At 45.1% G+C, this 25652-nt stretch overlaps 1 protein-coding gene across 3 annotated transcripts; it reads left to right on the forward strand.

The window, feature by feature from the left end:
* AKAP12 (A-kinase anchoring protein 12) lies at window positions 1-25189 on the forward strand. 3 transcript variants are annotated; one of them, XR_003910669.1, is made up of 4 exons: window positions 12784-12872; window positions 18476-23495; window positions 24160-24489; window positions 24588-25189. XR_003910669.1 is itself a non-coding variant. In XM_029944367.1 (3 exons), exons 1-2 carry the CDS (start codon window positions 162-164, stop codon window positions 23485-23487), a joined length of 5037 nt encoding a protein of 1678 aa, XP_029800227.1. In that variant the 5' UTR covers window positions 1-161; the 3' UTR covers window positions 23488-23495; window positions 24160-25189. The 3 variants fall into 3 exon arrangements, 2 of the variants coding, with proteins under 2 accessions (XP_029800227.1, XP_029800226.1); XM_029944367.1 differs by lacking the exon at window positions 12784-12872 and adding an exon at window positions 1-186 and having other exon boundaries at window positions 24160-25189; XM_029944366.1 differs by having other exon boundaries at window positions 24160-25189.
* The last annotated feature ends 463 nt before the right edge of the window (window positions 25190-25652 follow it).

Raw genomic sequence — 25652 nt, forward strand, 5'->3', positions numbered from 1 at the left:
ACCTTTCATTCTCCCTAATCCTCCGAGGGTGGCTTGGCGGTTATTCCTTCCTGATCCCAGCAAGGCTGCACGGGGTTGGCAAGAGGTCGTGCGGCGTTAGCCCATCGCCAAAGGGGGGTCGGGAGCGGCTGTTCCTCTGGTCCGGAGGGGCGCTTGTCAACATGCTGGGGGTCCTGACGATCACAGGTAAGGCCGGAGCGGGCTGCGGCAGGTGCGGTGCTTCCCTCCGACCTGCGTTTGGGTGGAGAGTTTCCAGGACCGTGGCTGAACACGCCGATTGGAAAGTCGCAAACAGAAATGAATGCCGATCAGGAGAGCCTTGTCTTCGGCTCACCAAGTACCCAGCTCGCCCAGCGTTTCCTTTTTGCCTCTGCGGGAGTCTCCCTGAATGTACTTAGGGAAGACTCTGGATGTAGTTTCTTAGGGGCTGAAAGCTCCAACTGGAGAGAGAACGTGGTAGATTGGGGTGAATTGGAAACATAGGTTGTGAGAGCCTAATCACTTGTAGCCATGAAGTAAATTCCTGGTTTTAAGAAATCACGGCATTTGGCACTTTGACCTGCTTACTAGAGACTTTCAGTAAAGGTGCACTTGGCGATTGGGGGTGGGGAGTGGTTAGCGGATTATAAAAGTTTAGCTCTGGTTTAAATAGTGGTTTTAATGAACACAGTATAAAATTGATGGCTAGCAGGTAGCAGCATTTAGGCACTAAAAGCAAAAACGTATGTTTTTAAAACATGCTTTCTAGAAATCTAGTTGTGAGTATGAATTGTAATATTTAATTTCCTACCTCTGGCAAGTGAGTTACATATATCAGACTTAGAGAAAGTACTGACGGCTTTTCTAACTTGTATTTATTTGATCTTTAATCCAATTGTACTGTGAGCCTGACTCCTCAGAAACTTGCCTGTTTTCTCCCTCCCTCTCCCTTTAGGAGACTCCTCAGGAAGAATAAATTCCCATTTGCTAATTTAGATTTCTAGGACCAGCACTTTTCTAACTATCTGAGACCGCTCACCAAATCTACATATTTTCTTAAAAGTGCGGTATAGAATTTCTAGACTTCACATTTTCCTCAACATAATTGTTCTGCAAAGCCGGGTTCTTCTGTGGAATTTTAAGTGAATGTGAAAGTTTAGCAAAACTAAAAATATCTCTCACTTCCTATAGATTAGCTTGTTTACTTTGAGATTTCCTTAGGATTCCTTCCTTGAGTTAATGATGTAAGCCTTTCTACCATTTCTGTAGCATGAAAGTTTATGACATACCTAGGATCTATCATTAAATAGAGTATGCAAAATAAAATAAGGTGGAAACAGAATTTTTAATTTTTTCCAGCTCATTACTTTTTCTGTGAATGAAACCTAGAAATGTCAAACCCTGAGGGAGGCTTCCTGGGAGTGTGGTTTGTGGGGTGTCATAGCGGGGGATGGGGTTCTAGATTAGAACTTTCTTCTGGGTGCTTTTTGTGTATGGCATGATCTTCAGTATTCACTAGCTGGTTTATCACATGGCGAGTTTCTTAGGGGAAAAGGAAGGAGTTTCTTTTTCGAAGTAATTAGTAGGTAACAAACTTGGGGTACAGGTAGGGCTTCTAAAAATTGATTCAGATAATCCTACTAGACGGACAAATGAATGGAAATCGTTGGAAACACCGTCTCCTTTCTTAAGGCAACTTCAAGCAAGCAGTTGGATCGATTACCTTCTGCGTTTAAATTCTGTGATCATGCTGCTATAGAGGATGTGGCAAAAATTTGGTACTTTTTCCTGGTAATAAGAAAGTGCACAGTAATTTTTACCTCCGAAAATTTAACAGCAAATAAACATTTTCTAATAGACAAAGTAGAAAGAACAGGGAGTTTGAACTGGGTTTTTTTTTCCCTCTAAAAGTTAACCTGATGAGGAAGATTTAGAGCAACTAGTCTTTAGTTGGTCAGAATCTTGAACAGCCATGAAGACTTTTAAAACTGGCATTAGTATTGTCAGATTACTCATCTAAATAATGTGAAAGAGAGTTATTCTAGTCCTCTCCAGCACCGCGTTACACACGGAGCATTTAAATTTCATAATGAACAGGAAGGGATCGGACTAATAATATTTTTATGCTTAGGAATGAGTTTCCTTTTCTGGAAGGGCTATCATTCTCCCCTCTGCCCATACACAGACCAGTGAAGTGAGGGAAGCAGAACTTGAATTAAAAATGATTGCATATTCACATTACATGCTTTTTCTTTCTTGATATCTTACCCTCAACACCGCATGAGCAATCCCTCGCTTAAAAACTAGAAAATATGGGATATCTAACTGGCTCGGTCAGCAGAGCATGCAACGCTTGATCTCAACGTGGTGAGTTCGAGCCCCGTGTTGGGTGTAGAGATGACTTAAATAAAAAAAATTTTTTTTAAAAACAGAAAATAATTGGGGCACCTGGGTGGCTCAGTTGGTTGAGTGTCCGACTTCGGCTCAGGTCATGATCTCACGGTTTGTGGGTTCGAGGGCCGTGTCGGGCTCTGTGCTGACCACTGGTTCAGAGCCTGGAGCCTGCTTCGGATTCTGTACCTCCCTCTCTCTCTGACCCTCCCCTGCTCTCGCGGTGTCTCTCTGTCTCTCAAAAAGAAATAAAAAAACATTTAAAAAAAGATTTAAAAAAGCTTCGAGAACAAATAAACATTTTTAAAACACTTAGAAAATAATTGATAGAAGAGAATTGCTTTTTGAATTTCAAAAGATACTTTGAAAATATCTTCCCTATTTGTTCTAACTCAACTCATTATTGATACTAAGTGTAGATTATCATGAGGAATTAGGCAGCATTGCTCTTTATCTCTAAAGTAAACTGGGGAAGGAAGAATCCCAACATTCATGCAAGTTCTAGATGATTCCTTTTAATGTGGTTTCATTTATTTATGTATTTTTTTATTTTTTATTTTTTATTTTTGAGGCAGAGAGAGACAGAGTATGAGCCAGGAGGGGCAGAGAGAGAGGGAGACACAGAATAGGAAGCAGGCTCCAGCCTCTGAGCTGTCAGCACAGAGCCCTACTCAGGGTTCGAACCCACGAACGTGAGATCATGACCTGAGCTGAAGTCGGAGGCTTAACCGACTGAACCACTCAGGCGCCCCTCTAGATGATTTCTAATGCCTTTCTCTGTCCAAATTGTTCTACAAGAGAAGAAAAGAGAAGACAGGGCTGCTTCTGTCTCCCATGGAGACAGAGAAGTTGTCAAGAGACTCTGGAGGCACTGAGTCCCCTCACAACTGCTAGAGTCACACCTGCCACCTGCTAACTGCTCACCCTGTGTGGCCATTATCTTCACGCCCTGCAAGAATCCTGCACAAAGTGTTGTTTAACCCTCTTTTTAAGATGAAAACTAAGTTTTTCTTGGTGTTCCATAGCTCAGCTGTAGAGTACCGTGTAAAGAACCTCCTTCTCGTTGGGGGAAGGCTGTTAATACCGGTTCAGTGGTGCCCCTGTTTTCACATGCCCCGATGTATAAGGGACTTTTGAACATCACTGCTGAGGTCAAGGCCAATGATGAGCGTCACCTCCGATGTGGGGTTTTGCCTCCCTGAGCTTTAATCTGAGTTAAACATCTCCCCTTTGAGGTTTTGTGGTTAATGAGCATTAGAACAGGGGAGTCGGGTGTGTGGATGTAAGGGATGGATTTAGAATGTAGAGAATTTCTGGACAGACTCCAGGACAATGCTGCAAATCACAGCCGAAAGTTAACCAGATCCAGATGTCAGCAGCCCGCAGGCCTGATGTGCCTGAGGAACAGAGCGCACCGGTGATACTGGACGTAAAAAGTTAATGTAACTTTTGCAATGTTGCATTTTCTCCCCACAATAGTTGTGCCATGGAAGTTTAAGAGCTACGTTTGGATAAAAGCATTAAGAATGTGCAATGTGTAGGATGTTTTTTCCTTTAAAACGCAAAAGTAAAAGGAATAAGTTACACTTTTAAGTCTTAATCTCTTAAGTATTTGGAAGAGTGAGAAGACTCATTGTCTACCAAAGTGAATTTCTGTACATGAAATGTTTTCAAATTTTAGTTGTTTTTTTTTTCACTTTTTAAAGTTTATTTATTTTGAGAGGGAGCAAGCGTGAGTGGGGAAGAGTCAGAGAGAGGGACAGAGAGAATGAGAAGCAGGTTCTGAGCACCGTCAGCTTGGAGCCTGGCGGGGACTGATCTCATGAACGGCAAGATCACAACCTGAGCCTAAATCTAGAGTCTGCCGCTTGGCCGACTGAGCCACTCAGGCACCCCCAACTTTTCCTTCCTTGAGGCATCATTACAGATACTTTTCATATATTCTCACATTTGTTTGACTTCATTAGGATTCCATGGTCCCTAGGCTTTTTGTATCTAACCTTGAAAGAGCTTATTATGAGAGAATATTAAGAAATACACAGGAGATTATTATTAATAGCTCTGTTGTAAGTTGTCCTATATTGTAAGGAGAATGGCTTGTGCTTTTAAAAATGAAAATTTCAGTTACCAGTGTTTGTTCCAGAAAATAAGTACTACTGGATGTCACATTCCTTCTCCATTTCACTGTCTGTACTTTTTAAGGATATTGTTTCATCTGTCTGAGAGAAATGTAAGACAAACACAAAGCTTACTCAAAGTCTGTGCTGTGTGGTAGGACAGCTTCCAGAAGCTTCCTGGCAGTTTCTTTCACATCCAGCCTTTATATACTATGTCGGTTCACATAAGGGTTTTCCTTCTAGGGCATATTCAGAAAATTAAGTGCATGAAAGCATTTTTTTTTAAAGTTTATTTATTTTGCGAGGTGGGGAAGGGCAGAGAGAAAGGGAGAGAGAGCGAATCCCAAGCGGGCTCCACCCTGTCAGTGCAGAGCCTGACTCCTGACCTGAATCCGTGCCCCGCGAGAGCATGACCTGTGCCTAAATCAAGAGTCAGATGCTTAACTGCCTGAACCATCCAGGCATCCATGTCCATCATTTTTATTTTCATTTTCTTAATTTTTTTATTTTTTTAAATTTATTTATTTTGAGAGAGAGATAGAGAACACAGGGGAGAGGCAGAGAGGGATGGAGAGAGACAATGCCAAGCAGTTTCCATGCTGTTAACTCAGAGCCCAGTGCAGGGCTGTGTCTCACAAACCCTGAGCTGAAATTAACATGAAGAACCAGACATTTAACTGACTGAGCCACCCAGGCACCACCATCGTTTTAGTTTTATTTATTTATTTTTTTCACTTCCCAACCCCAGAGACCCCAGTCCCTATTATTTTTAAAATCATCTTTTATGGGGTACATCTTTTATGGGCTGGTTCTGTCAGAGAGGCATGTGACTCTTGATCCTGCATTCATAAATTCGAGCCCCACATTAGGTTTTAGAGATTACTTTAAGAAAATATGTCATCCTGGGGCTCCGGGGTGGCTCAGTCCCTTAGGCGGCTGACTTCACCTTAGGCCATGATCTCACAGTTCGTAAGCTGGAGCCTGCTTCAGATTCTGTGTTCCCCTCTCTCCCCCGTTCGCGCTTTGTCTCTCTCTCTCTCTCTCTCTCCTTCAAAAATGAATAAAAAGTTTAAAAAAATTTTTTTTTAAAAGGGGCGCCTGGGTGGCTCAGTCAGTTGGGCGTCCAGCTTTGGCTCAGGTCATGATCTTGCAGCCTGTGAGTTCGAGCCCCGCCTTGGGAGCGGCTGACAGCTCGGGACCCGGCGCCGGCTTCAGATTCTGTATCTCCCTCTCTCTCTGCCCCTCCCCTGCTCATCCTCTGTCTCTGTCTTAGAAAGGAATAAAACATTAAAAAAGTTTTTAAATCATCCTTTGCATTCCCAATGTAATGTTTTCAACATATGCACACTCTCACTTGGGCCTATGGTTCGAGTCTCCTCCCAGACAAAGGGAATAGACATGCATGGTCTCTCCGGGAATATTTGGGAAGCAAGACTTATATGATGCTGTTTCCACTGATGGTTGATGTGGGAAACGTGTCAACAGAAACCGTGTACCGGGTAAGAAGGTGTGAAGCATGGTTCTCGTGTGTGTGTGTGTGTGTGTGTGTGTGTGTGTGTGTGTGTGTGTGGATGGTGGCAAGCACTGTGGTCTCTCCTCACCCTTTTGAGTGGCTGTGGGGTGCGGAGGGAACCAGCATGTGCCAACTCTCCTTCCTGGAGGCTTTTCCAGTGGACACATTGACCAGCTTCCTGTCCAAGCCATTTTGTGTTCTTCGATGCCAGCTCAGAACGCGGGGTTTCTAGCCCAGTCCCCTCAGCATGGACAAGTGAGCACTGTGTTGGACTTAATGGGCATTTGAGAAACTTACTGGATTAATAGCAGTGTTTTCAAAGTGGATAATTTGTGGGGCGCCTGGGTGGCTCAGTCGGTTGTGTCTTGACTTTGGCTCAGGTCATGATCTCACAGTTTGTGAGTTCGAGCCCCGTGTAGGGCTCAGTGCTGACAGCTCAGAGCCTAGAGACTGCTTCAGATTCTGTGTCTCTCTCTCTCTCTCTCTCTGCCCCTCCTCCATGTATGCTCTGCCTCTCTCTATCTCTCAAAAATAAATGTAAAAAATATTTTTAAAAGTGTATAATTTGGATAATTCAAAATCCCCATGAGTGATACTTACGTGGTGTGTCAGAAGGGCCTACTCTAAGACGAGTTGTTTCCGGGGAAGCACTTTTGGGTACCAAGAATGTGTATCCTCCAATACCACAAATCTAAAGCAGATAATACTTTATGGAGCTGATGGGTTGAAAGTTACAGCAGATGATGTTTTGAAGCCATTTAAAAGTAAATTTATTAATGAAATGTTTCCGAGTGTGGTTTTGGATGCATTCTACTGTGTGGAGTCTGGGTTGGTGCACATGGGCCTGGCTTTTCCTGGATTATTATCCCCGGCCTTCTGTCTCTCACCAGCTGCCTTCTGTCCCTGCAGCCAAACCTGCTGGTTTGGTCCCCTCGTCTAGGCCAGCAGGCTTGCTCACCATGCTGTGATCTTTAACTCATTCTGAACCACCATGCAGACAGCACGTAAAAACACCTGTCGAAAGGTTTCTGCCAGAACAGGGATGGTCTTGTCTGGAGATCGCCCCCTTCAGGCAGCGCCTGGGAAATGTGGGGTGATTTCCTTGTACTGCGTCCAGCCTGTCTGGGAAAGCCAGGAAATAAGGTCAATGCAGAAAGAAGGGCTTGCACTTGGTCCGAAATTGGATAAAGGATTGAGATCCTCACGTGGTACAAATAAAGATAAAGAGAGGGAGGGAGCCAACTCAAGTGGTTTGTGCCCCGTTTCCCCCCATTTATCTATGTTGGGAGTCAAAGAGGGAGCGTGGGTGTAACGTGGCATTCAACTACACAGAATTTGAAAAGGCACCTAAGCCTTCTGTACCGTGCCGTTTTGAATCTTCTGGTCTAGGAAATTTGCCAGGCTTCCAGTTTGGGAGAGTCAAAAGCTGTTCAATACTGCCCTCTTCTGTTCAAACCTGGTCAGGGGTTTGGACAGTGATTTGTACACGTGAATATTTGTTGCGTAGGGTGATGATGAGAAATTGGACCAACGAATTGTCTAACAACAGGGGGAGTAAAAAAAATATGCAGCCTTTATATCATAGTTTTGAAGACAATTATTAAATAACTTACCCAGAAAAAAAGCTATCATGGTTATTAATAGTGATCATCTCCGGACATTGTCTTTATGAAGGTCATTTTCCAATTTTTCGAATTTCAAAATCTCCTGCCATGTATGTAGGTCATTTCTGGAATTGGCAAAAAAAAAGAAAAAGTTAATTAAGTAGTTCTGTTTGAAGGCAATGAGAAGAAAATCCATTAGAGATTTGTTTTATTATTTTATACATAGCTGACTTATATAGATACTTCCTCCTTACAAGCCTTAGCAGGAAGTCCTAAAGGAGACCTATATTTCAGGTGAAGACACTAAGAACAGAAACTTGAGGAAATTTGCCCCAAGGGCTCAGTACTAGATGTTTATAACTGGAATTTTGTACCGTTTCGTCACCTTTATTTAGTCCATCCCTGAGTGATTTTTTTTAAACAATAACTTCAAACTTACAGAAAGTTGCGAAAACAAAAAAATAGGCACAAGAAACATCTATATGCCCTTTATCTAGATTCATGCGTTGTTAGCATTTTACCGTTTTTTGCTCTCCGTGTTAAGAAAACAAAACCAAAAACCAGCATACAAGTTCAGACAGGGGATGAAAAATTTTCTGAGCCTTTTACAGATAAGTTACAGTCATTTCCTCTTAAATACTTAATGTATTTCCTAAAGATAGAGGCATTTCCTTTTATAACCACAGTACGGGTATTAGTATCATAGTTACATTATTACAATAGTATATAAGGTACATCCCTATTCAAATTCTGTCAGCTAATTTAACAGTGTCCTTTTTCGCGTTTCTCCCCTTGCGTTGTAAGATCCATCCTCGGGCTTCACGTGCATGTTCTCTGCTTTTCATCTGGGACTTTTCTACAGCTTTTCTCCCTTTAAGACACTGACATGTTTGAAGCATGTAGCTCTCCTCTTCCCACTTCCACCACTTTCGTTAGCGTGTTTTTTTCTCCTATTTTACTTTAGGGTGTTTATTTTTAATTGTTTAAAGCTTATTTCTGTGAGAGAGAGTGAGCGAACGGGGGACGGGTGGAGAGAGAATCCCAAGCAGACTCCCTGCTGTCAGAGCCCGAGGTGAGGCCCCAGAACTCAACGACTGTAAGATCCTGACCTGAGTGGAAACCAAGAGTTTGATGCTCAACTGGCTGAGCCACCCAGGCGCCCCTATGTATTTATTTTGAAGAGAGGGAGAGTGTGCGTGCGTGAGAGTGGGGGAGGAGCAGAGAGGGAGAGAATCCCAAACCAGCTCCACAATGTCAGCGCAAAGCCGGATGCGGGTCTCAAACTTAGGAACTGTGAGATCGTGGCTTGAGCTGAAATCAGGGGAGTCCGATGCTTAACCAAGTCACCCAGGGGCCTCAGTTAATGTTAAGTTCTTGCGCAGTTTCTCCACCGCATACGGTTTCCCCACCCTTTTAACGATTAAGCATGTGAATATCCTGCACACTCTCACATCCACTGATTCTTGCCTTATCCAGTTTGTACCCTAACAGTTGCAAAATAAGGGTCAAGTGATCTTTTGAATCACTATCTCTGAGTGGGTGGGTAGGATGTATGTGTTCTTTTTTTTCTTTTTTTTTTTTTTTTTAGTTTACCTCCAAGTTAGTTAACATAGTGCAATAATGATCTCAGGAGTAGATTCCAGTGACTCATCACGTGCATGTAACACCCAGTGCTCGTCCCAGCAAGGGCCCTCCTTAATGCCCCTTGCCCAGTTTGCCCATCCACTGCCCGCAAACCCCTCCAGCAACCCTCAGTGTGTGCTCTGTATTTATGAGTCTCTTAAAGTTTTTCCCCTCCCTGTTTTTATATTATTTTTGCTTTCTTTCCCTTATGTTCATCTGTGTTATATGTTAAATTCCATATATGAGTGAAGCCATATATTTGTCTTTTCTGACTTACTTTGTTTAGCATAATACCCTCTAGTTGCATCCACATGGTTGCAAATGGCAAATTTCATTCTTTCTGGTTGCTGAGTAATAAATACTCTATTGTACACATCATCTTTATCCATTCATCAATTGATGGAGATTTGGGCTCTTTCCATACTTTGGCTATTGTTGAAAGTGCTATTTATTTATTTTTTTAATTTTAATTTTAAAAATATTAATTTTGAGAGAGAAGAAGAGTGTAAGTAGGGGAGGAGCAGAGAGAGAGGGAGACACAGAATTCGAAGCAGGCTCCAGGCTCTGAGCTGTCAGCACAGAGTCTGACACGAGACTCGAACTCACAAGCTGTGAGATCATGACCTGAGTCAAAGTTGGACGCTTAACTGACTGAGCCACTCAAGCGCCCCTCTTTCCTTTTTTCTTTAATAGCATGACTATTACCATGAAAAACTCCTTTTTACACTGCAATAGAATTTAAATTGCTGTCTACATCAGACATAACAGCAGTTTTCCCATCCAAATGTGGGAGTTGAATGTCTAAATACTTTTTCTTGTCATAAGTTGCATTGACAAATTATAAAATGTTATAATGATTATGGAAAATAAGAATTTTAGCACCTTGAAAGTATATGAAATTAATTTTTCTTTTAAGAAGACAAACGTCATTTTGTTCCTTCTTGATGGATGGACTCTCTGAGGTTCCCCTCCATCCTTTGGCCCACCAGAGCTGCTGCCCCCAACTATATGACACTGGTCAAGTCAGATGACCATTAAAAAAAATAGACTATTTTTTAGAGCAGTTTTAGGTTCATAGCGAAAACGAGTGGAAAGTAGAGAAAGTTCTTATATGCTTCCTGCCCGTCTATGCACGCACTATCAAAGCCCTCTCCCGCTAACAAATCCCACACCAAAGTGGTACGTTTGTTACAGTCAATGAAACTACATTGACACGTCATTATCCCCCAAAGTTGCTAGTTAATACTGGGGCTCACTCTCGGGTTTGGAACGAATGATGTAATAATCATATATATCTACCCTTATTGCATCATGCTATGTACTTGACCCTTGAACAACACGGGTTTGGGCCCCCATTTGAAAACCCAAATACAAGCTTTCACTCCCTCAAAACTTATCTGCTATTAGCCTGCTGTTTACTGGACGTGTCACTGATACTATAAACAGTTGATTAACACGTATTTTTCATGTTATAAGCATGACATACTCCATTCTCATAATAAAGTAAGCTAGAAAAATAAAACACTATTAAGAAGATCATAAGCAAGGGCGGTGCCTGGGTGGCTCAGGTAAATGTCCAACTCTCGATTTCAGCTCAGGTCATGATCTGTCCGTTTGTGGGTTTCAGTCCCGCCTCGGGCTCTGAGCTGACAGCGTGAAGCCTGCGTGGGATTCTCTCCCTCTCTCTCTCTCTCTCTCTGCCCCTCCCCGCTCTCAAAAATAAATAAACATGTTTAAAAAAGAATGATAAGCACGAGAAAATATAGTTGCAGTATTGTGCTGTATGTCCTGAAAACATCGATGTATAAGTGGATCTGTGTGATTCAAGCCCATGTTGTCGAGGGATAACTTAGTTTCACTGCCGTAAAAACCTGTGCTCGGATTCTTCCTTTAAAACAAATTTTTTTAATGTTTATTTTTGAGAGACAGAGAGAGACAGAGACCAAGCACAAGCAGGGGAGGGACAGAAAGAGACACAGACTGAAGCAGGCTCCAGGCTCTGAGCTGTCAGCACACAGCCCGATGCGGGGCTTGAACCCACAAACTGGGCGATCATCACCTGAGCCAAAGCCGTCCGCTTAACCGACTGAGCCACCCAGATACCCCACTGCTGATTCATCCTTACCACCCTCCCACCCTTGGCATCAGTAATCTCTTTATTGTCCCTGTCTCCTGTCTCTTTATTGTCTGCCTTTCCCAGAATGTCATATGGTTGGAATCATACAATATGTACCCTTTTCAGATTGGCTTCTCCTATTCAGTGATACACATTTTAAGGTTCCTCCGTATCTTTCCATGGCTCTGCTGGCTCATTTCGTTTTAGCGCTGAATAATATTACATTGTCTGGATGTACCAGTTTATTCATCCATTCACATAATCAACATCTTGGTTGCTTCCAAGTATGCAATTATGAATAACACTATAAACATAACTCTAAACATCCATATGCAGGTTTTTGTGTGGATATGTTTTCAACTCAATTGGGTGAAGTACCAGGGAGCACAGTTGCTGTAACATGGTAAGAATATGTGTAGTTTTGTGGGAAACTGCCAAACTGCCCTCCAAAGTGTTTGTGCCATTTTGCGTTTCCCACATAGTTATTTTGAAGTCCATTTATTCCCCAGTTGGAGGGACAAGGTGAACTCTTCCTTCAAGCCCTAAGCATTTGTGGCTCTAAATGATAGCTTTGTAATGGGAGCCTGCATGAGGTCCCCAGTTCTTGCCCTTTTTTTTTTAAATATTTATTTATTTTTGAGAGGGAGACAGAGATAGAGCATGAAGGAGGGAGGGGCAAAGAGAGAGGGAGACACAGAATCCGAAGCAGGCCCCAGGCTGCTCTGAGCTGTTAGCATGGAGCCCGACCCAGGGCTCAAACTCACAAACTGTGAGATCATGACCTGAGCAGAAGCTGGACAGTTTACCAACTGAGCCACCCAGGTGCCCCGTCCCCAGTTCTTGTTCTAACATTCAAGAAATTAAAAGTTCTTGGGGCGCCAGGGTGGCCCAGTCGTTTAAGCCTCTGACTTCGGCTCACATCACGAACTTACAGTTTGTGAGTTCAAGCCCCGGGTCGGGCTCTGTGCTGGCAGCTCAGAGCCTGGAGCCTGCTTCGGATTCTGTGTCTCCCTCTCTCTGCCCCTCCCCGCTCACGTGCTGTCTCTGTATGTCTAAAAAAAGAGAGAGAGAGAGAGAAAGAAAAGAAATTAAAAGTTCTTAAAACCAAACAATCCCATGCACAGGATCCTGCTGTCCCTTGGGCCATCACCATGGATTGCGATTTTGGAGGCCACCTCCTTACAGCCCAGACAAGGAGGCGGGTCAGGGACCCAGCAGTGTTTAGGTTTGGCGGTTTGGCAGTCGTTTAGCCACGAGAGTTTTTGGACTCGAGTGCACTTGAGTTTGAAGAGATCCCACTGTGGCGAAACTCAGGGCTCCCCAGGGGGCTCTTTGCAGGCCCGTGAGGCCACTGGGCCACCTGGAGGCTGTGCCCTCTGTGACGTGCGCGGTGGCCTCCAGGGGGCGCGCCCGTCACCGGCGCCAGTGGCCATCCTGCGATGGGGCCGGCCGGAGAAGCAGCTTGGGCCTCCCCGGCCCCTGTAGCGCTGCCCCTGCGCCCGCGATGCCCTGGTGGAGTAAGGTTTGCTGTGAGTAGCGCGCCACCCACTGGACCTTGCCCGTAGTGCCCGCCACCCCGCGTGTGGGGACTTCCATCGGGCCTCCCTTACGTTGCTCCGGCAGGGAGGCACGCAGGAGGTGTTACGAGGGGACCTGGCGGCCCCAGTACAGCCGACCCCCGGGACTTCAGATGACCTGGCCGAAAACGAAGCCCTCCCTGGGTCTTGCCTTGTCGCCGCCCTGGGCTGGGTTTGCAGCGAGGCACATGCCCAGAGCCTGTTCTCCCAGAGCTGGGAGCCCATCCGGCTCCAGGTCCCACATCGCTTCCAGCCAGGAAAGGACAGGCCGAGGGCTCAGGCCTGAGATGTGGTGCAGGGCTGGGGTCACCTGGGGAGGTCTTTGCACAAGAGTTTAAAGAGAACACGAAACAGGCCTAAAAAAAAAATCACTAGGATCAGGGGTGCCTGGGTGGCTCCAGTTAGTTGGCGGTCTGACTTCGGCTCAGATGGTGATCTCATGGTCCGCAGGATCAAGGCCCGTGTCCAGCTCAGTGCTGACAGCTCAGAGCCTGGAGCCTGCTTCAGATTCTGTGTCTCCCTCTCTCTCTGCCCCTCCCCTGCTCATGCTGTCTCAAAAATAAATAAATGATTTAAAAAAAGGTTTTTTTAATCACTAGGATTTACACAACAGCCAGGAAGAGAGCTTAGCGGGGAGTGAATAGGGAATGTGGAACCGGACAGAGCAGGCCTTGTTTGTTAGGCCGCAGGGTGGAGAATGTGTAGCTGACTGCGTCCATAACAGGAGGCTGAAAGTTGGGACAGGTTCCAGTGCATTTCCAAGCCTCTGTGTGGGCAGCCACGCTGTCCCCCGTGGTTTGGGGCAGACTTGGTACCTGTAATGTGGAAGGTGTGACCGGAGTTGGCTTTTTTGCTAGTGCAACCTAATGTATCCTTGCTTGCCAGGCTAGGTGGTTTAGAAGACTGTCCAGGAAGTCTTGCTGCCATTAGGGACATGTGGCAGCACGACTTTGTGATCAGAGAGGTAATTTAGGAAGCATAGCCTCCCTGGAAGGTCTCCCCAGGGTCACCGGGCGCAGAGGGGAAGTAGAAGCTGAAGTGAGGGCTGAGTTCTGATGTCTAGTCTTACACAAAACACAGAGGCACCTCCTGGGCCAGCAGTGGCCCTGTCTGGAAGGCTGTTGTGACAGTGTTAGCTCCTGGGATTACTTAGGTCAAAAGAGACTGCAGGCCAGTCAGGATTTAATAATCTCCTGTGATCCTATAGCCCTCCTTAAAAAAAAAAAAAATGTGTTCAGCCCGTACATCACTCTATCTAAGAGAGCATCTACTATTGCCAGGCCTGCTGGAACCATCGTTGCTGTTTGTTTTGCCAGTTGCTGTTTGTTTTGCCAGTTGCTCCCTTTTTGTCTCTCTGGTTTTGACTGTACACATTCCAGTCATCACAGAATTTCAGAAAAAGTGCTTCAAATTGAAACACATTCGGGGGCATGGAGGGAAATTAGGGAGGAAAATGGTGTATCCAACACCTGATTTCTCCCACTGTGTAGCAAAATGTCTCTGCATTTTCTAACAAATTTCGGATTATTCATGAGTGTTTTTCCTCTCATGCTTTTGGGCAGGAAACTTCCAATTTGTGTTTATGTGCATTAAATGTTTTATTTTTGAAAGAGAAACAGCGTGAGCAAGGGGGGGTCAGAGAGAGACGGAAACAGAATCTGAAGCAGGCTCCAGGCTCTGAGCTAGCTGTCAGCACAGAGCCCGACGTGGGGCCCAAACCCATGAACCGTGAGATCATGACCTGAGCCGAAGTCGGACGCCCAACTGACCAAGCCACCCATGTGCCCCTGTACACTTTTTTTTTTAAAGGTCACATCTCTTGTGTGGCATTAAAAGGATTTGTGGTAGGTTTTTTTCATTAGTATACCTGTATAATCGGGGAAATTTGGAAGAAGTAGCTTGGTGTCAGGGAGGTGGACTTAATTGAAAGAAATCTTTAAATTTTACTGCAAGCAGGTTTATAATAGGAACACATAGAAATTTACAGCACTTTAGTATTTGAAAAGATTATATACATGGTGCAAAAATAATAATAATAATACTGGAAAGTGTATTCCCGGGAGACAGACAGGAGAGCCCATCTCCTGGTTTGAAGTGTCTGGGGGTATTCCAGGAAATCTAATGACGTCTCTAGGCAGTCTGAAATTTTCTCTCTATTGGAATGTTTGCCACAATGTGGGTGCTAAGTATTTCTTTATTCTTTTTAAAGTTTAAAGTTGGTCAGACATGTGTGTTTCGTAGTGACTTTTTTAAAAAGGAAAATCAGGAAGGGTACTTCAGATGAAAATAATGAGACTCTTGGTGTTTCTTCAAACCTCCTTCTCTGTCTAAAATACTGAGTTCTCCGTTTTTTTAATTTGTCATTTATTTAATGCTACCTTCAATGCTGATTGAGGTCAGTTAGGATCCATGAGAACTGGCTGTTTCCCAAAGCTCTTACAGAAAAAGAGTAGATACTGTGTCACTGTGTCATTGTCAAAGGCCCTGTCCATTCTGTGGCAGGTGCTTAGTATTAGAGTGTTTTCTTAGTGTCTCTTCCTTACCGTTTGCAGAATAAAATAAAACCCAGTCAGTACTGTGATGGACATTTGGGGGGTGTGTGTAATGGACATTTGTAGACATAGATTGTAATATTTCACATCAAGGATAAAACTGTTTTTGTGGGGAAGTAAGATCCTATAAGCTGGGTGACCTTACAGATTTGGGGAAGCATGTTGTTTTTGTATTTCCAAATATATCTGTAGTTCACATTTATGGATATGTTCTTTGTATTGTTATGCATCCTGTTTATGCTTACTGTGTTTCATTTTATGCTGTGGGCATTAAGTATATTATTACAATTTTACTAAGACCTTTCCTGTGTTCACTTTCATTGACTTTTTTGTTAAAGCATTCCATATTCTTATAGAGAATTAGAAAATTGATACGAGCAAAACTAAAACATCCCCCAGAGATCATATGTGAGGCAGGGGCATGGGGGGTAGTTAAATGAGATCATACTGTATATACCAGTTGGTCACCTGTTTTTCTTTAGCCACATCTCAACTCTTTCATTTCAGTAAAAACTCCATCTTGTCTAATCCCAAAAATCATACTCACATTTTCCCAAGAAAATTCAAAAGTCCTTTTGCTAGTTTGCCCTTACTAATATCTAATCCAGGACCATGCCCAGCGTGTCTTTCTGTTATGCTTCTTAAATTTATTAATTTAGCTCAGTGCCCCTCTTTTTATTACATCACACTGACTTGCTTTTTAAACCTTCAGTGATTTTTTTTAAATTTAAAAACTACAAATAGAACACACACCCATATACACTTGACCTAATTCACCGGTTATTGATCTTTTAGCACATTTTCTCCTGCTCCCCACCCCAACCTTCGATCTGTCTCCTTAACCTGTTTGAAAGTTACTTGCAGACAATCTACCTGTGTTTTTGTTTGATTTTCTGTCCTTTGTGACATCGATGTATCAGGCCAAGCTAGTTGTTTTACAGAATATCCTTCACTGATTTATCTGTTTCCTTACAGATGCCATTCAACATTTTTGGCAGGAAGACTGTAGGTGATTTATTGGCCTTCTCAGTGCCTCACATCAGAAAGCATGCTGACAGGTGGTTTTTTTTATATCTTTTATTTTTGAGGGAGAGAGAGAGACAGTGAGAGCAAGGGAGGGTCAGAGAGAGGGGGAGACACAGAATCCGAAGCAGGCTCCAGGCTCTGAGCTAGCTGTCAGCACAGAGCCCGACGCAGGGCTCGACCCACGAACCATGAGATCCTGACCTGAGCCGAAGCTGGACGCTTAGACTGAGCCACCCAGGCGCCCCTCATGCTGACAGTTTTGTTCCGTTATTGGGGATGTTAAGTTTCAGGCAGTACCTGCCAGATGTCCCCACTGTCAGGAAGTTCTTCCGTTGGATTTGTGTGGGAGAACTCCAGACGGGAGGTTTCCTGACGGCCTTTCACCCAAAGGTTTCTAGCATTTCAAGATTTTTGACTGAGTTTAACGAAGGTATTGGCAAAGAGCAGTTTGCTTCATCTTCTGACAAACAGCCAACGAGGCTTTTCCAAATAAGATAACCGTTTCCTTGGTAGGTGAATCCGACCATTTCCTCGCTTTGTTTTCAAGTCTTTTCTGTAAAAAACTTCTCCCCTGCCCGTCTTGTTTGTTTCTGAATGGCTACTTTTCACTCTCACCTTCAAAAGAGTAAAACTCACCATAACCACACACGATAACCACACGTGCCAGGAAACCATGCTTCATATCATTTTTTATATTTAAGGAGAAATGATTTTTAATTTTTTGAAGCAACTGGCAACGTCCAGTTCAGCTGACCCTACAGATGAACCGAGCTACAACATGGCTTTCTTTCGCCCCAAATAACTACCAGGAAAAAATCCACTTGCATTATTTTATATGCGTCTATCATACTTGATGAATGACTTAAATCCATCTAAAGACAATAAGGCTCAACATCTTCAAGTCTGAACAGTGGTTTGCCCTGGTCTAAGAAGAGACTCTGTAACTGGCTATAAAAGAAACATTTTTGTTAACTCTTGTCCTTAATAAATAATATGTGAATCATGATGCAGTCTTTTGAAATGCTGAAGAGAATGACTATAGATCAAAGTGGAAGCTGTGTCTAAATTTATTGACTGGCATTTTTCATAAGGAACTACTGCCTGTTCTATATTTACCATTTTAGTATCACTCTTCATTCATGGATTCTTTGTGTGTTTGGTAACCCATCATTGTCATTATACTTTGTCATGCTTCAGGATTTGTGCAGCAGAAGCCGCTACAAGCTAGCCCCTGTGTCCCTTTTTTGATGTGCCCCTCTCAGCTCTGGGGTACCATCTTTTTAAAAAAAAATTTTTTTTTAGTATAGTTGATACACAATGTTATATTAGTTTCAAATGTATGACATCATGATCCTACAAGTTTCTTTGTGACATAATGATTCTTCACGTTTCTGTGTTATGCTATTGAACACCTCCTTTCTCTCCTGGTAAGTTGTTCCTTACACCTCCCCTGATCCAGCCTGGAATTTCCCCAAGGAGTCCGTCTTTTGGGGAGACATGTTAAAGAGACCAGCTAATTATCACATAGAATGTCCCTCCTCAGATGTCTAGATTCTTACTTTTTGGTTATTATTTCGCTTGTTTCTCCCAAACGGGATGGATTCTAGATCATGGGTATGATGACTGATCCCGTTCGGCATTGCAACAGAACTTCTCTCTGCATCTGCTTGCCCCACTTTAGTGATGCTGCAGCCACTTAGATTTAATCTGCTGGTACTTAAGTTAACTTTTCCTTCATGGGAACAGAAAGAGCAGAGTAGTATCTTCAAACCTGAATATTTAACGGTCCGTTGAAAGAAGCAGCATTTGCTTCATGTACTGAGCTTTATAAATACTGATAACACTTTTACCCTATCTTGGAATTGCCTGACCTTAAAGGACTTATTGATTGATTACGTTTTTTAAATATGTACTTTTTTTTTGAACTGTACTAATTTTCTTCCTTCTCCCCCACTGCTCTCCCTTTTCCGTTAATAGTTGGACAGAGAGAGTCTGAAGATGTGAATGAAAGAGACTCCGAGAGAGAGATGGCTTCTGGCTCAGCGGTTGTTCAAGACGTCACAAAGGATGGGCAGGAGGAGATGCCGGAAGTAATCGAACAGGTTCCTTCTTCAGAAAGCAATTTAGAAGAGCTAATACAACCTACTGAGTCCCAGTCTAATGATGTTGGATTTAAGAAGGTGTTTAAGTTTGTCGGCTTCAAATTCACTGTAAGAAAGGATAAGACCGAGAAGTCTGACACGGTCCAACTACTCACTGTCAAGAAAGACGAAGGCGAAGGCACGGGGGCATCAGATGGGGCCGGCGACCACCAGGAGCCCAGCCGAGAGACCGGAGAAGCAACAGCCAAAGAAAGTGAACTAAAACAATCCACAGAGAAACCCGAAGAAACCCTTAAACATGAGCCAAGCACCACAGACGTTTCTCTTCAGGCGGAGTCTGGGCAAGTGGCAGAGGAAGGCAAAGATGTGGAAGAAAAACAAAAAGAACCCACCAAATCTCTAGACTCTCCGACCAGTCCAGTGGCCAGTGAAACCGCGTCACCCTTCAAAAAATTCTTCACTCAAGGCTGGGCTGGCTGGAGAAAAAAGACCAGTTTCAGGAAGCCCAAGGAGGAGGAACCAGAAGCTTCAGAGAAGAAAAAGGACCAAGAGCCAGAAAAGGCAGACACGGAAGAACAGGACAAGGCAGAAGAGACCTCCGAGAAAGGGGCTGCTTCCGAAGGGCCACGCCCCCAGGACACCACCGACAGTGTTCGCCATGCCCGACTGTCTGCCGAGTATGAAAAAGTGGAGCTGCCCTCCGACGGTGAAGTGCCGGAGGCTCCCGAAGAGAAACCCGCCCCTTTAGCAACAGAAGTGTTCGATGACAAAGTGGAGAATGACAAAGTGGAGACCGTCGCTGAAGTCCATGTCAGCATGACCGAGAAGGTGGCGGAGGAGCGGAAGGCTGAGGTAGAAAAGGTCGAAGTAGCAGAGGCCCTTCCGCCTGAAACGGTGGCAGAAACCCAGGCGGAAGTTGAGCCGGCCGAGCCCGCCCAGGAGCCGGTGAAGGCCCCGGAAGTGGGTGCCCCTGGGGGAGACCACGCCCCGCCCACCGACCTGAGCCCTGAGGAGAAGGCGCCCTCATCACAGCCCGAGGGTCTCGTGAGCGAGGCGGATGTGCTGTCCTCACAGGAGAGGCTGAAGGTACAAGGAAGCCCTTTAAAGAAACTTTTTACCAGCACCGGCCTCAAAAAGCTTTCCGGCAAGAAGCAGAAAGGGAAACGAGGAGGAGATGAGGAGTGCGGGGAACCGCATCACGCCGCCCCAGAGTCTCCGGATAGTGCCGATGAGCAGAAGGGCGAGAGCTCTGCCTCATCCCCTGAGGAACCGGAGGAGATCACGTGTCTAGAGAAAGGTGTGGGTGACGCACACCCAGATGGGGAAGGCGAGGAAGGAGCTGTTTCTGACGGGGAGAAGAAGAGAGAAGGCGTCACTCCCTGGGCATCTTTCAAAAAGATGGTGACGCCCAAGAAGCGTGTTAGAAGGCTTTCTGAAAGTGATAAGGAAGATGAGCTGGAGAAAGTGAAGAGCGCTACCTTGTCTTCCACGGAGAGCGCAGCCTCGGAGGTGCAAGAGGAAGGCAGAGGAAGTGGAGAGGAGCAGAAGCCCGAGGAACCGAAGCGCCGAGTTGATACTTCGGTGTCTTGGGAAGCTTTAATTTGTGTGGGATCGTCCAAGAAAAGGGCAAGGAAAGCATCATCTTCTGATGATGAAGCGGGACCAAAAACAGTGGCAGGAGACAGCCAGAGGCCAGATGACAAAGAAACAGGACCAGATTCTGCGCTTGCTAGTTCCCAAGAACATGATCAAGGGCCAGGAAGCTCCTCACCAGAGCAAGCTGGCAGTCCCTCTGAAGGGGAGGGAGTTTCCACGTGGGAGTCATTTAAAAGATTAGTTACTCCTCGGAAAAAATCGAAGTCAAAACTGGAAGAGAAAATAGAAGACTCTGCAACTGGATCTGGCATAGAACATTCAGCTTCAGATGTCGAACCCGGGAAAGAAGAGTCTTGGGTTTCAATTAAGAAGTTTATTCCCGGACGAAGGAAGAAAAGGTCAGATGGGAAACCAGAACAGGCTGCTGTTGAAGATACGAGGCCAACAGAGGTCAACGAGGATGATTCTGATGTCCCAGCAGTGGTACCTCTGTCTGAGTATGATGCAGTAGAAAGGGAGAAAATTGAAGCACAGCAGGCCCAAAAGAGCGAGGAGAAGCCTGAGCAAAAGGTAGCTGTTTCTGTGTCAGAGGAGCCAAGTACGAATCTGGTTCATGCTGTGACTGTGACTGTCATTGACGGGGCAAGGGCTCTTAGCAATGTTGAAGAAAGATCACCCTCTTGGATATCTGCCTCAGTGACAGAACCTCTTGAACAAACAGAAGATGAAGCCAAACCCCTAACTGAGGAGGTATTCGAAGGGGAAGTCCTTGCAGAGGAACCCCGTGTTGTTACCAAAACTCTGCCTGAAGGTCCCGACACTGTTGACGACACAGTCGTCAGTGAGGTAGAGTTAACGTCTGACGCTGTGACAGCTGCAGAGACGACAGAGGCGCTTTGTGCTGAAGAAGTAGCAGAAGCATCTGGTGCTGAAGAGACCACTGACATGGTCTCAGCCGTTTCTCAGCTAACTGATTCTCCAGTCACCACAGAAGAGGCGACACCGGTTCAGGAGGTGGAAGGCGGTGTGCCAGACATAGAAGACCAAGAGAGGCGAACTCAAGAGGTCCTACAGGCAGTCGCAGAAAAAGTTAGGGAGGAATCATGGTTGCCCGACACCAGAGGGCCAGAAGACACGATGCAGACAGTGCAGGAAGTAGGAGCCAAAATATCGGAGGAGGTCGAAGTGGAAGAGGATTCTCAAGGGCTGGATCTGAAGAAAGAGACGGACGTAGTGCTGAAAGTACACATCGAAGAAACTGAGCCTGAAACTTTGACACAAGGGAAAGTGATTGTACAGGCCACCCCAGAAAGCTTTGAACAAGTTCCTCAAGTCACAGACAGTGTAGAGTCAAGTGAGCTTAGAACCACTTGTCCAGCTGAGACCTTAGTTGAGGCAAAATCAGATTTTATTCTAGAACAGGCTGTTGCTCCTGACTCAGCTGAAACCCTTACTGACAGTGAGACCAACGGAAGCACCCCAGTAGCAGAGTTTGAAGCTCTAAATATAACACAGCAAGAGAAGCTGACAGAAATCCACGAAGATCCCGAGGTTGCCTCTGATATGCAGTCACAGGTCACCAAAGCAGGGGCGGTTCCTACACCAGAGCAGATGCCTCCAGCACCTTCTAGTTTTCAATCCCAGGAAGACGATCCAGGACATTCAAAAATGGAAGAGGTTCTAGAACATACAGATGAGGAGGTATCAGTGGAAGCTATACCCATTCTTTCAAAGACTGAAGTAACGGAAGAGGAAGGCCAATCTACCGACCAGGAAACCAAAGACAAACCTCTTGTCGAGGGCCCCGAGGGGTCTGCAGACACGGAAACAACAGTCAGTCAGAAAGACACCGTGGAAGTTGTTGCCCTTGAAGATGAGGTTACTAAAGAACCTGAATTTCAGAAGACTGATAGTATTGAACTCCAGAGCCACACACCGTCTCCTCCAACCCAAGTGGAGAAAGAGATGGCAGTTGAAGTAGAAAAGGAGGTAACAGAAGCAGAGCCAACCCAAGCGAGTGAAGAGAAACTTGAGCAAAAAGCAGCTGTGACAGTTTCTGAGGAGCTTAGTAAGCAACTGGTGCAGGCAGTGAGCGTGGCTGTCATCGACGGGGAAAAGGAGGTTACCAGTTTGGAAGAAAGTTCTCCTGAGCTAGCTCAAGAGGACATGGCATACACAGAAACTCAAGCTCAAAGCTCTGAGCCATCATTAACTCTAACAGCTGCAGCAGTGGATGAGAAGGTCTTGGGAGAAACTGTTAAGATTCTAGAAACACCTGAAACTTTGGAATCTGCAGATGCACATTTAACAGCAGAAGAAGCAGCCTGTGAAAAAGACAAGGACCTCACTGCTCAGCCAGGGGAAGACCAGATGCCCCCAGGGAGAGAATCTCAGCTGGAATCAGTACTGGAAACTGTATCCGCCACACCTGAAAGAGGCATCGTTGCTGACCTGGAAGGAGACAGAACCACACCACAGAAATGGGCCTCTGAGGAAGAACAGCCGGCTGGTTGCCAGGAAGCCCAAGGAGAAGATGAACCAAGCAAGAAAGATTCCAAGGCTGAAAGCGAGATTTTGAAACTGGAGACTGAGAGCAGTAAACTTGTACAAAATGTGATCCAGACAGCTGTTGACCAGTTAGTAAGTACTGAAGAAACTGCCACTGATTTCCAGACACAGGCTCAGCCGACAAAGGCTGCCACCCAGGAAGCTCGACAGCCAATTGAGGAGGAAGAAAGGGCCCTTCAGATCTCTGCACAGGACGAAACACAGACCGCTGCAGTCGAAGAAGAACCCACCGTAACCGCTGTGGACCAGACCCACTCGGGCGTGTCCAAAGCTGTAAGTGAAGCATCAGAAGAGATCCCAGCTGCGGAGGTAGAACGTTCCAGTGGAAGTGACCAGCAGCCTGAAGAGGCAGTTCTCCCATCTGAGGAAAAGAAAGAAACAGGTGGAACAGAGTCTGTTCCAGAAGGTGGTGATCGTGCCAAGTTAAGAAAAAGGATAGAGGAGTCGCTCTGTGAATCCCAGGAAGATGAAAAAGATGATGCTGTCGATGAGCCTGAGAGCTGCCACTCAGCACTGGAAGATTCTGAGGCCTCAATAGGCTTAACCAAAGGGTCCCTGGACACAGATGGACCAACACCAAAAGAGAAGGAAAGTGGCCAGGAAGTAGAATTGCAGGAAGCCAAAGCCCTCGGTGAGTCAGAAGAGGAGATCAAAACCCAAACACCAGAAGAGACACAGAAGCAAGAAGAAGATCCGGCAAAATCCGAACCCACAGGATCCTAAAACATCATGTAAGCAGGCTTCCTTTTCTTCTGTCACCCTTTTTCCTTCACGCCGCTGCAAAGGAAGCAGGAGTTTATGACTCTGCAGACCCTTCCGTTGGGGAAAAAACAGTCAAGTAGATGAGACCTAGGTTTTCTTCCTTTTATCCCCCTCCCTGACGTACCATTCAGTCTTATTGGTGTCCCGAAAACAGTGACTTCGTTTTACCCCTATGTGACACTGCTTTCCAAGAAAATAAAGGGGCACATGTGCACGCACAAGTGTGCGTTTGTGTGTTTGACTCAAAGGCGTAAGGAATATGTTGTGCTCACAGCACCATTCTAATCAATTTATTGAATTTTTCTGGTTTTAACTAGAAGTCCAAAGTAAGTTTTTATCCTACAGCTTGAGGTTTTAGTTTATAGCTCTCTAGAAAAAAACAAACCAAAAAATTTTTAAAACGCCATTTTTTTTGCCATCAGTAGTAACGAAGCATTTAAAAAAATTCCCAGCACACGTGATGTGCCTGAATGCTGGAGCCACAAGCCACCAGTGCCGGGGTGACCCAGCCCAACCTGCCCTGGACCCGCAGCCCACTCGCTTTCTCAGGGGCTGGAGGCCGGTGCTTGGGGCTCACGGAATGAACGGGGGAGGAGAGGAGACTTGACTGACTTGTGATTCTTCCTCCCACAGTTCTGCCCCGCGTGTTTGCAAAACCAGAATGTGAAGCCGGGCAGTAGGAGGGAATGAACGCTGCTGACGAGACTCACGACCAGTATTTCAGACTCCGAAGCGCAGAACAGGGCCATGGACCCACCTCCTCTCTGAGGCACCTGGACAACCCCGAGGCCGCATCGGGAGCTACAGCCATTTACCGTTTCCTCTTTGCAGGGCCGCCCGGCTCTCCCCTCCATGCCATCTAAGCTTTCTGATTTAAGGCCCTCAACTCTTCACCCGGAACTGGAGTTGGCTTTACCTAGTTCTGCTTCTCAAACTGGAGTACCATTCCTTATGTATTTATATGTATGTTTTAAGTAACCTTCCTGTATCTATTGTATATTTTTTTTTCCTTAATGATGGAGGAAATGTACAGTATGGTGCATTCCTTTTGTATCACGCAGGATGTAGGGGGAAGCTCTAAGCGTCAGCTGTAACCTGTGAAGACAGCTTCCTAGAAACAACATTCCTGATCAGAAGCTACAGTTCGGACTTTCAAATCCACTAAGGGTCGAGTCCATGTTTCATACTGCTCTCCATGGTCACTTTCCTACTATGCACAGTGTGCTAAAAATAAAAAGCTTTTTGGGGGAGACACACACAGAATGTTCCATTGTTACTGTGAAATTTTTCTTTCTAGCCCAGTGGGGGTTGGAAGGGAGTTTTTTCCAGTAGCAGATTAACTTTAAGCCTTTTCTCTGAATTGGTGTGGCCATTTGGACAGATGAGTGCACTCGAATCCCAAGGCAAAGTAGTGAAATGTTTTTCATCTTAACAAAAAATAATGGACTATTTTAAGTTTTCTATTCTACTCTTATATGCTGGACCACATTCACACACAGCATGAAGTAAGCCAGGTTCTTTACAGATGGTATTTTGCTAGATACTGGATTATGTCTGTGCCATTTTTGTGCCCACTCTTTTAAGGACAATGTTGCATTAAGTTCATTTGGATAAACTGTGATTTGACAACTGATTTAAATAAAATATTTGTTTGCTTCACTTAGACTTGCTGGTTTCATTAGCCACTAGGGAGGCTGGGGCATGTTTCCTGAGTTCTAAAAGCAGATAAAGGTGGAAGTTTCCAGTGTTGTCACCACATTATGCTGGTTTGAGGTAATGTTCAGAGGAACTCCCATAGCAAAGAGGCATCTGCTAACATAAACCCAGAGGTGTCTCAGCCGGACAGCACTGATCCAACGCCACCATCTGGTGGCGTCTTCCTGAAAAGGTCAGCTTTCTGTGACTATTTTTGGTCTTAAACAATGAGAAATGTCTAGAAAAAAATTTATTAAGTTTTTTTAAATGTTTATATTTGAGAGACAGAGCGCAAAGAGGGGAGAGGCAGAGAGAGACGGAGAGAGAATCTGAAGCGGGTTCCAGGTTCTGTGCTGACAGCTCAGAGCCTGGAGCCTGCTTCAGATTGTCTCCCTCTCTCTGCCCCTCCCCCACTCATGCTCTGTTTCTTT

The sequence above is a fragment of the Suricata suricatta genome, chromosome 7 (genome assembly GCF_006229205.1).
Source record: "Suricata suricatta isolate VVHF042 chromosome 7, meerkat_22Aug2017_6uvM2_HiC, whole genome shotgun sequence".
NCBI lineage: Eukaryota > Metazoa > Chordata > Mammalia > Carnivora > Herpestidae > Suricata > Suricata suricatta.

Coding starts and splice junctions, on each gene's coding strand:
- AKAP12 (XM_029944367.1), top strand. CDS start 162: ATGCTGGGGGTCCTGACGATCACAG. Junction 187..18,475: donor GGGGGTCCTGACGATCACAG/GTAAGGCCGGAG, acceptor TTCCGTTAATAG/TTGGACAGAGAGAGTCTGAA.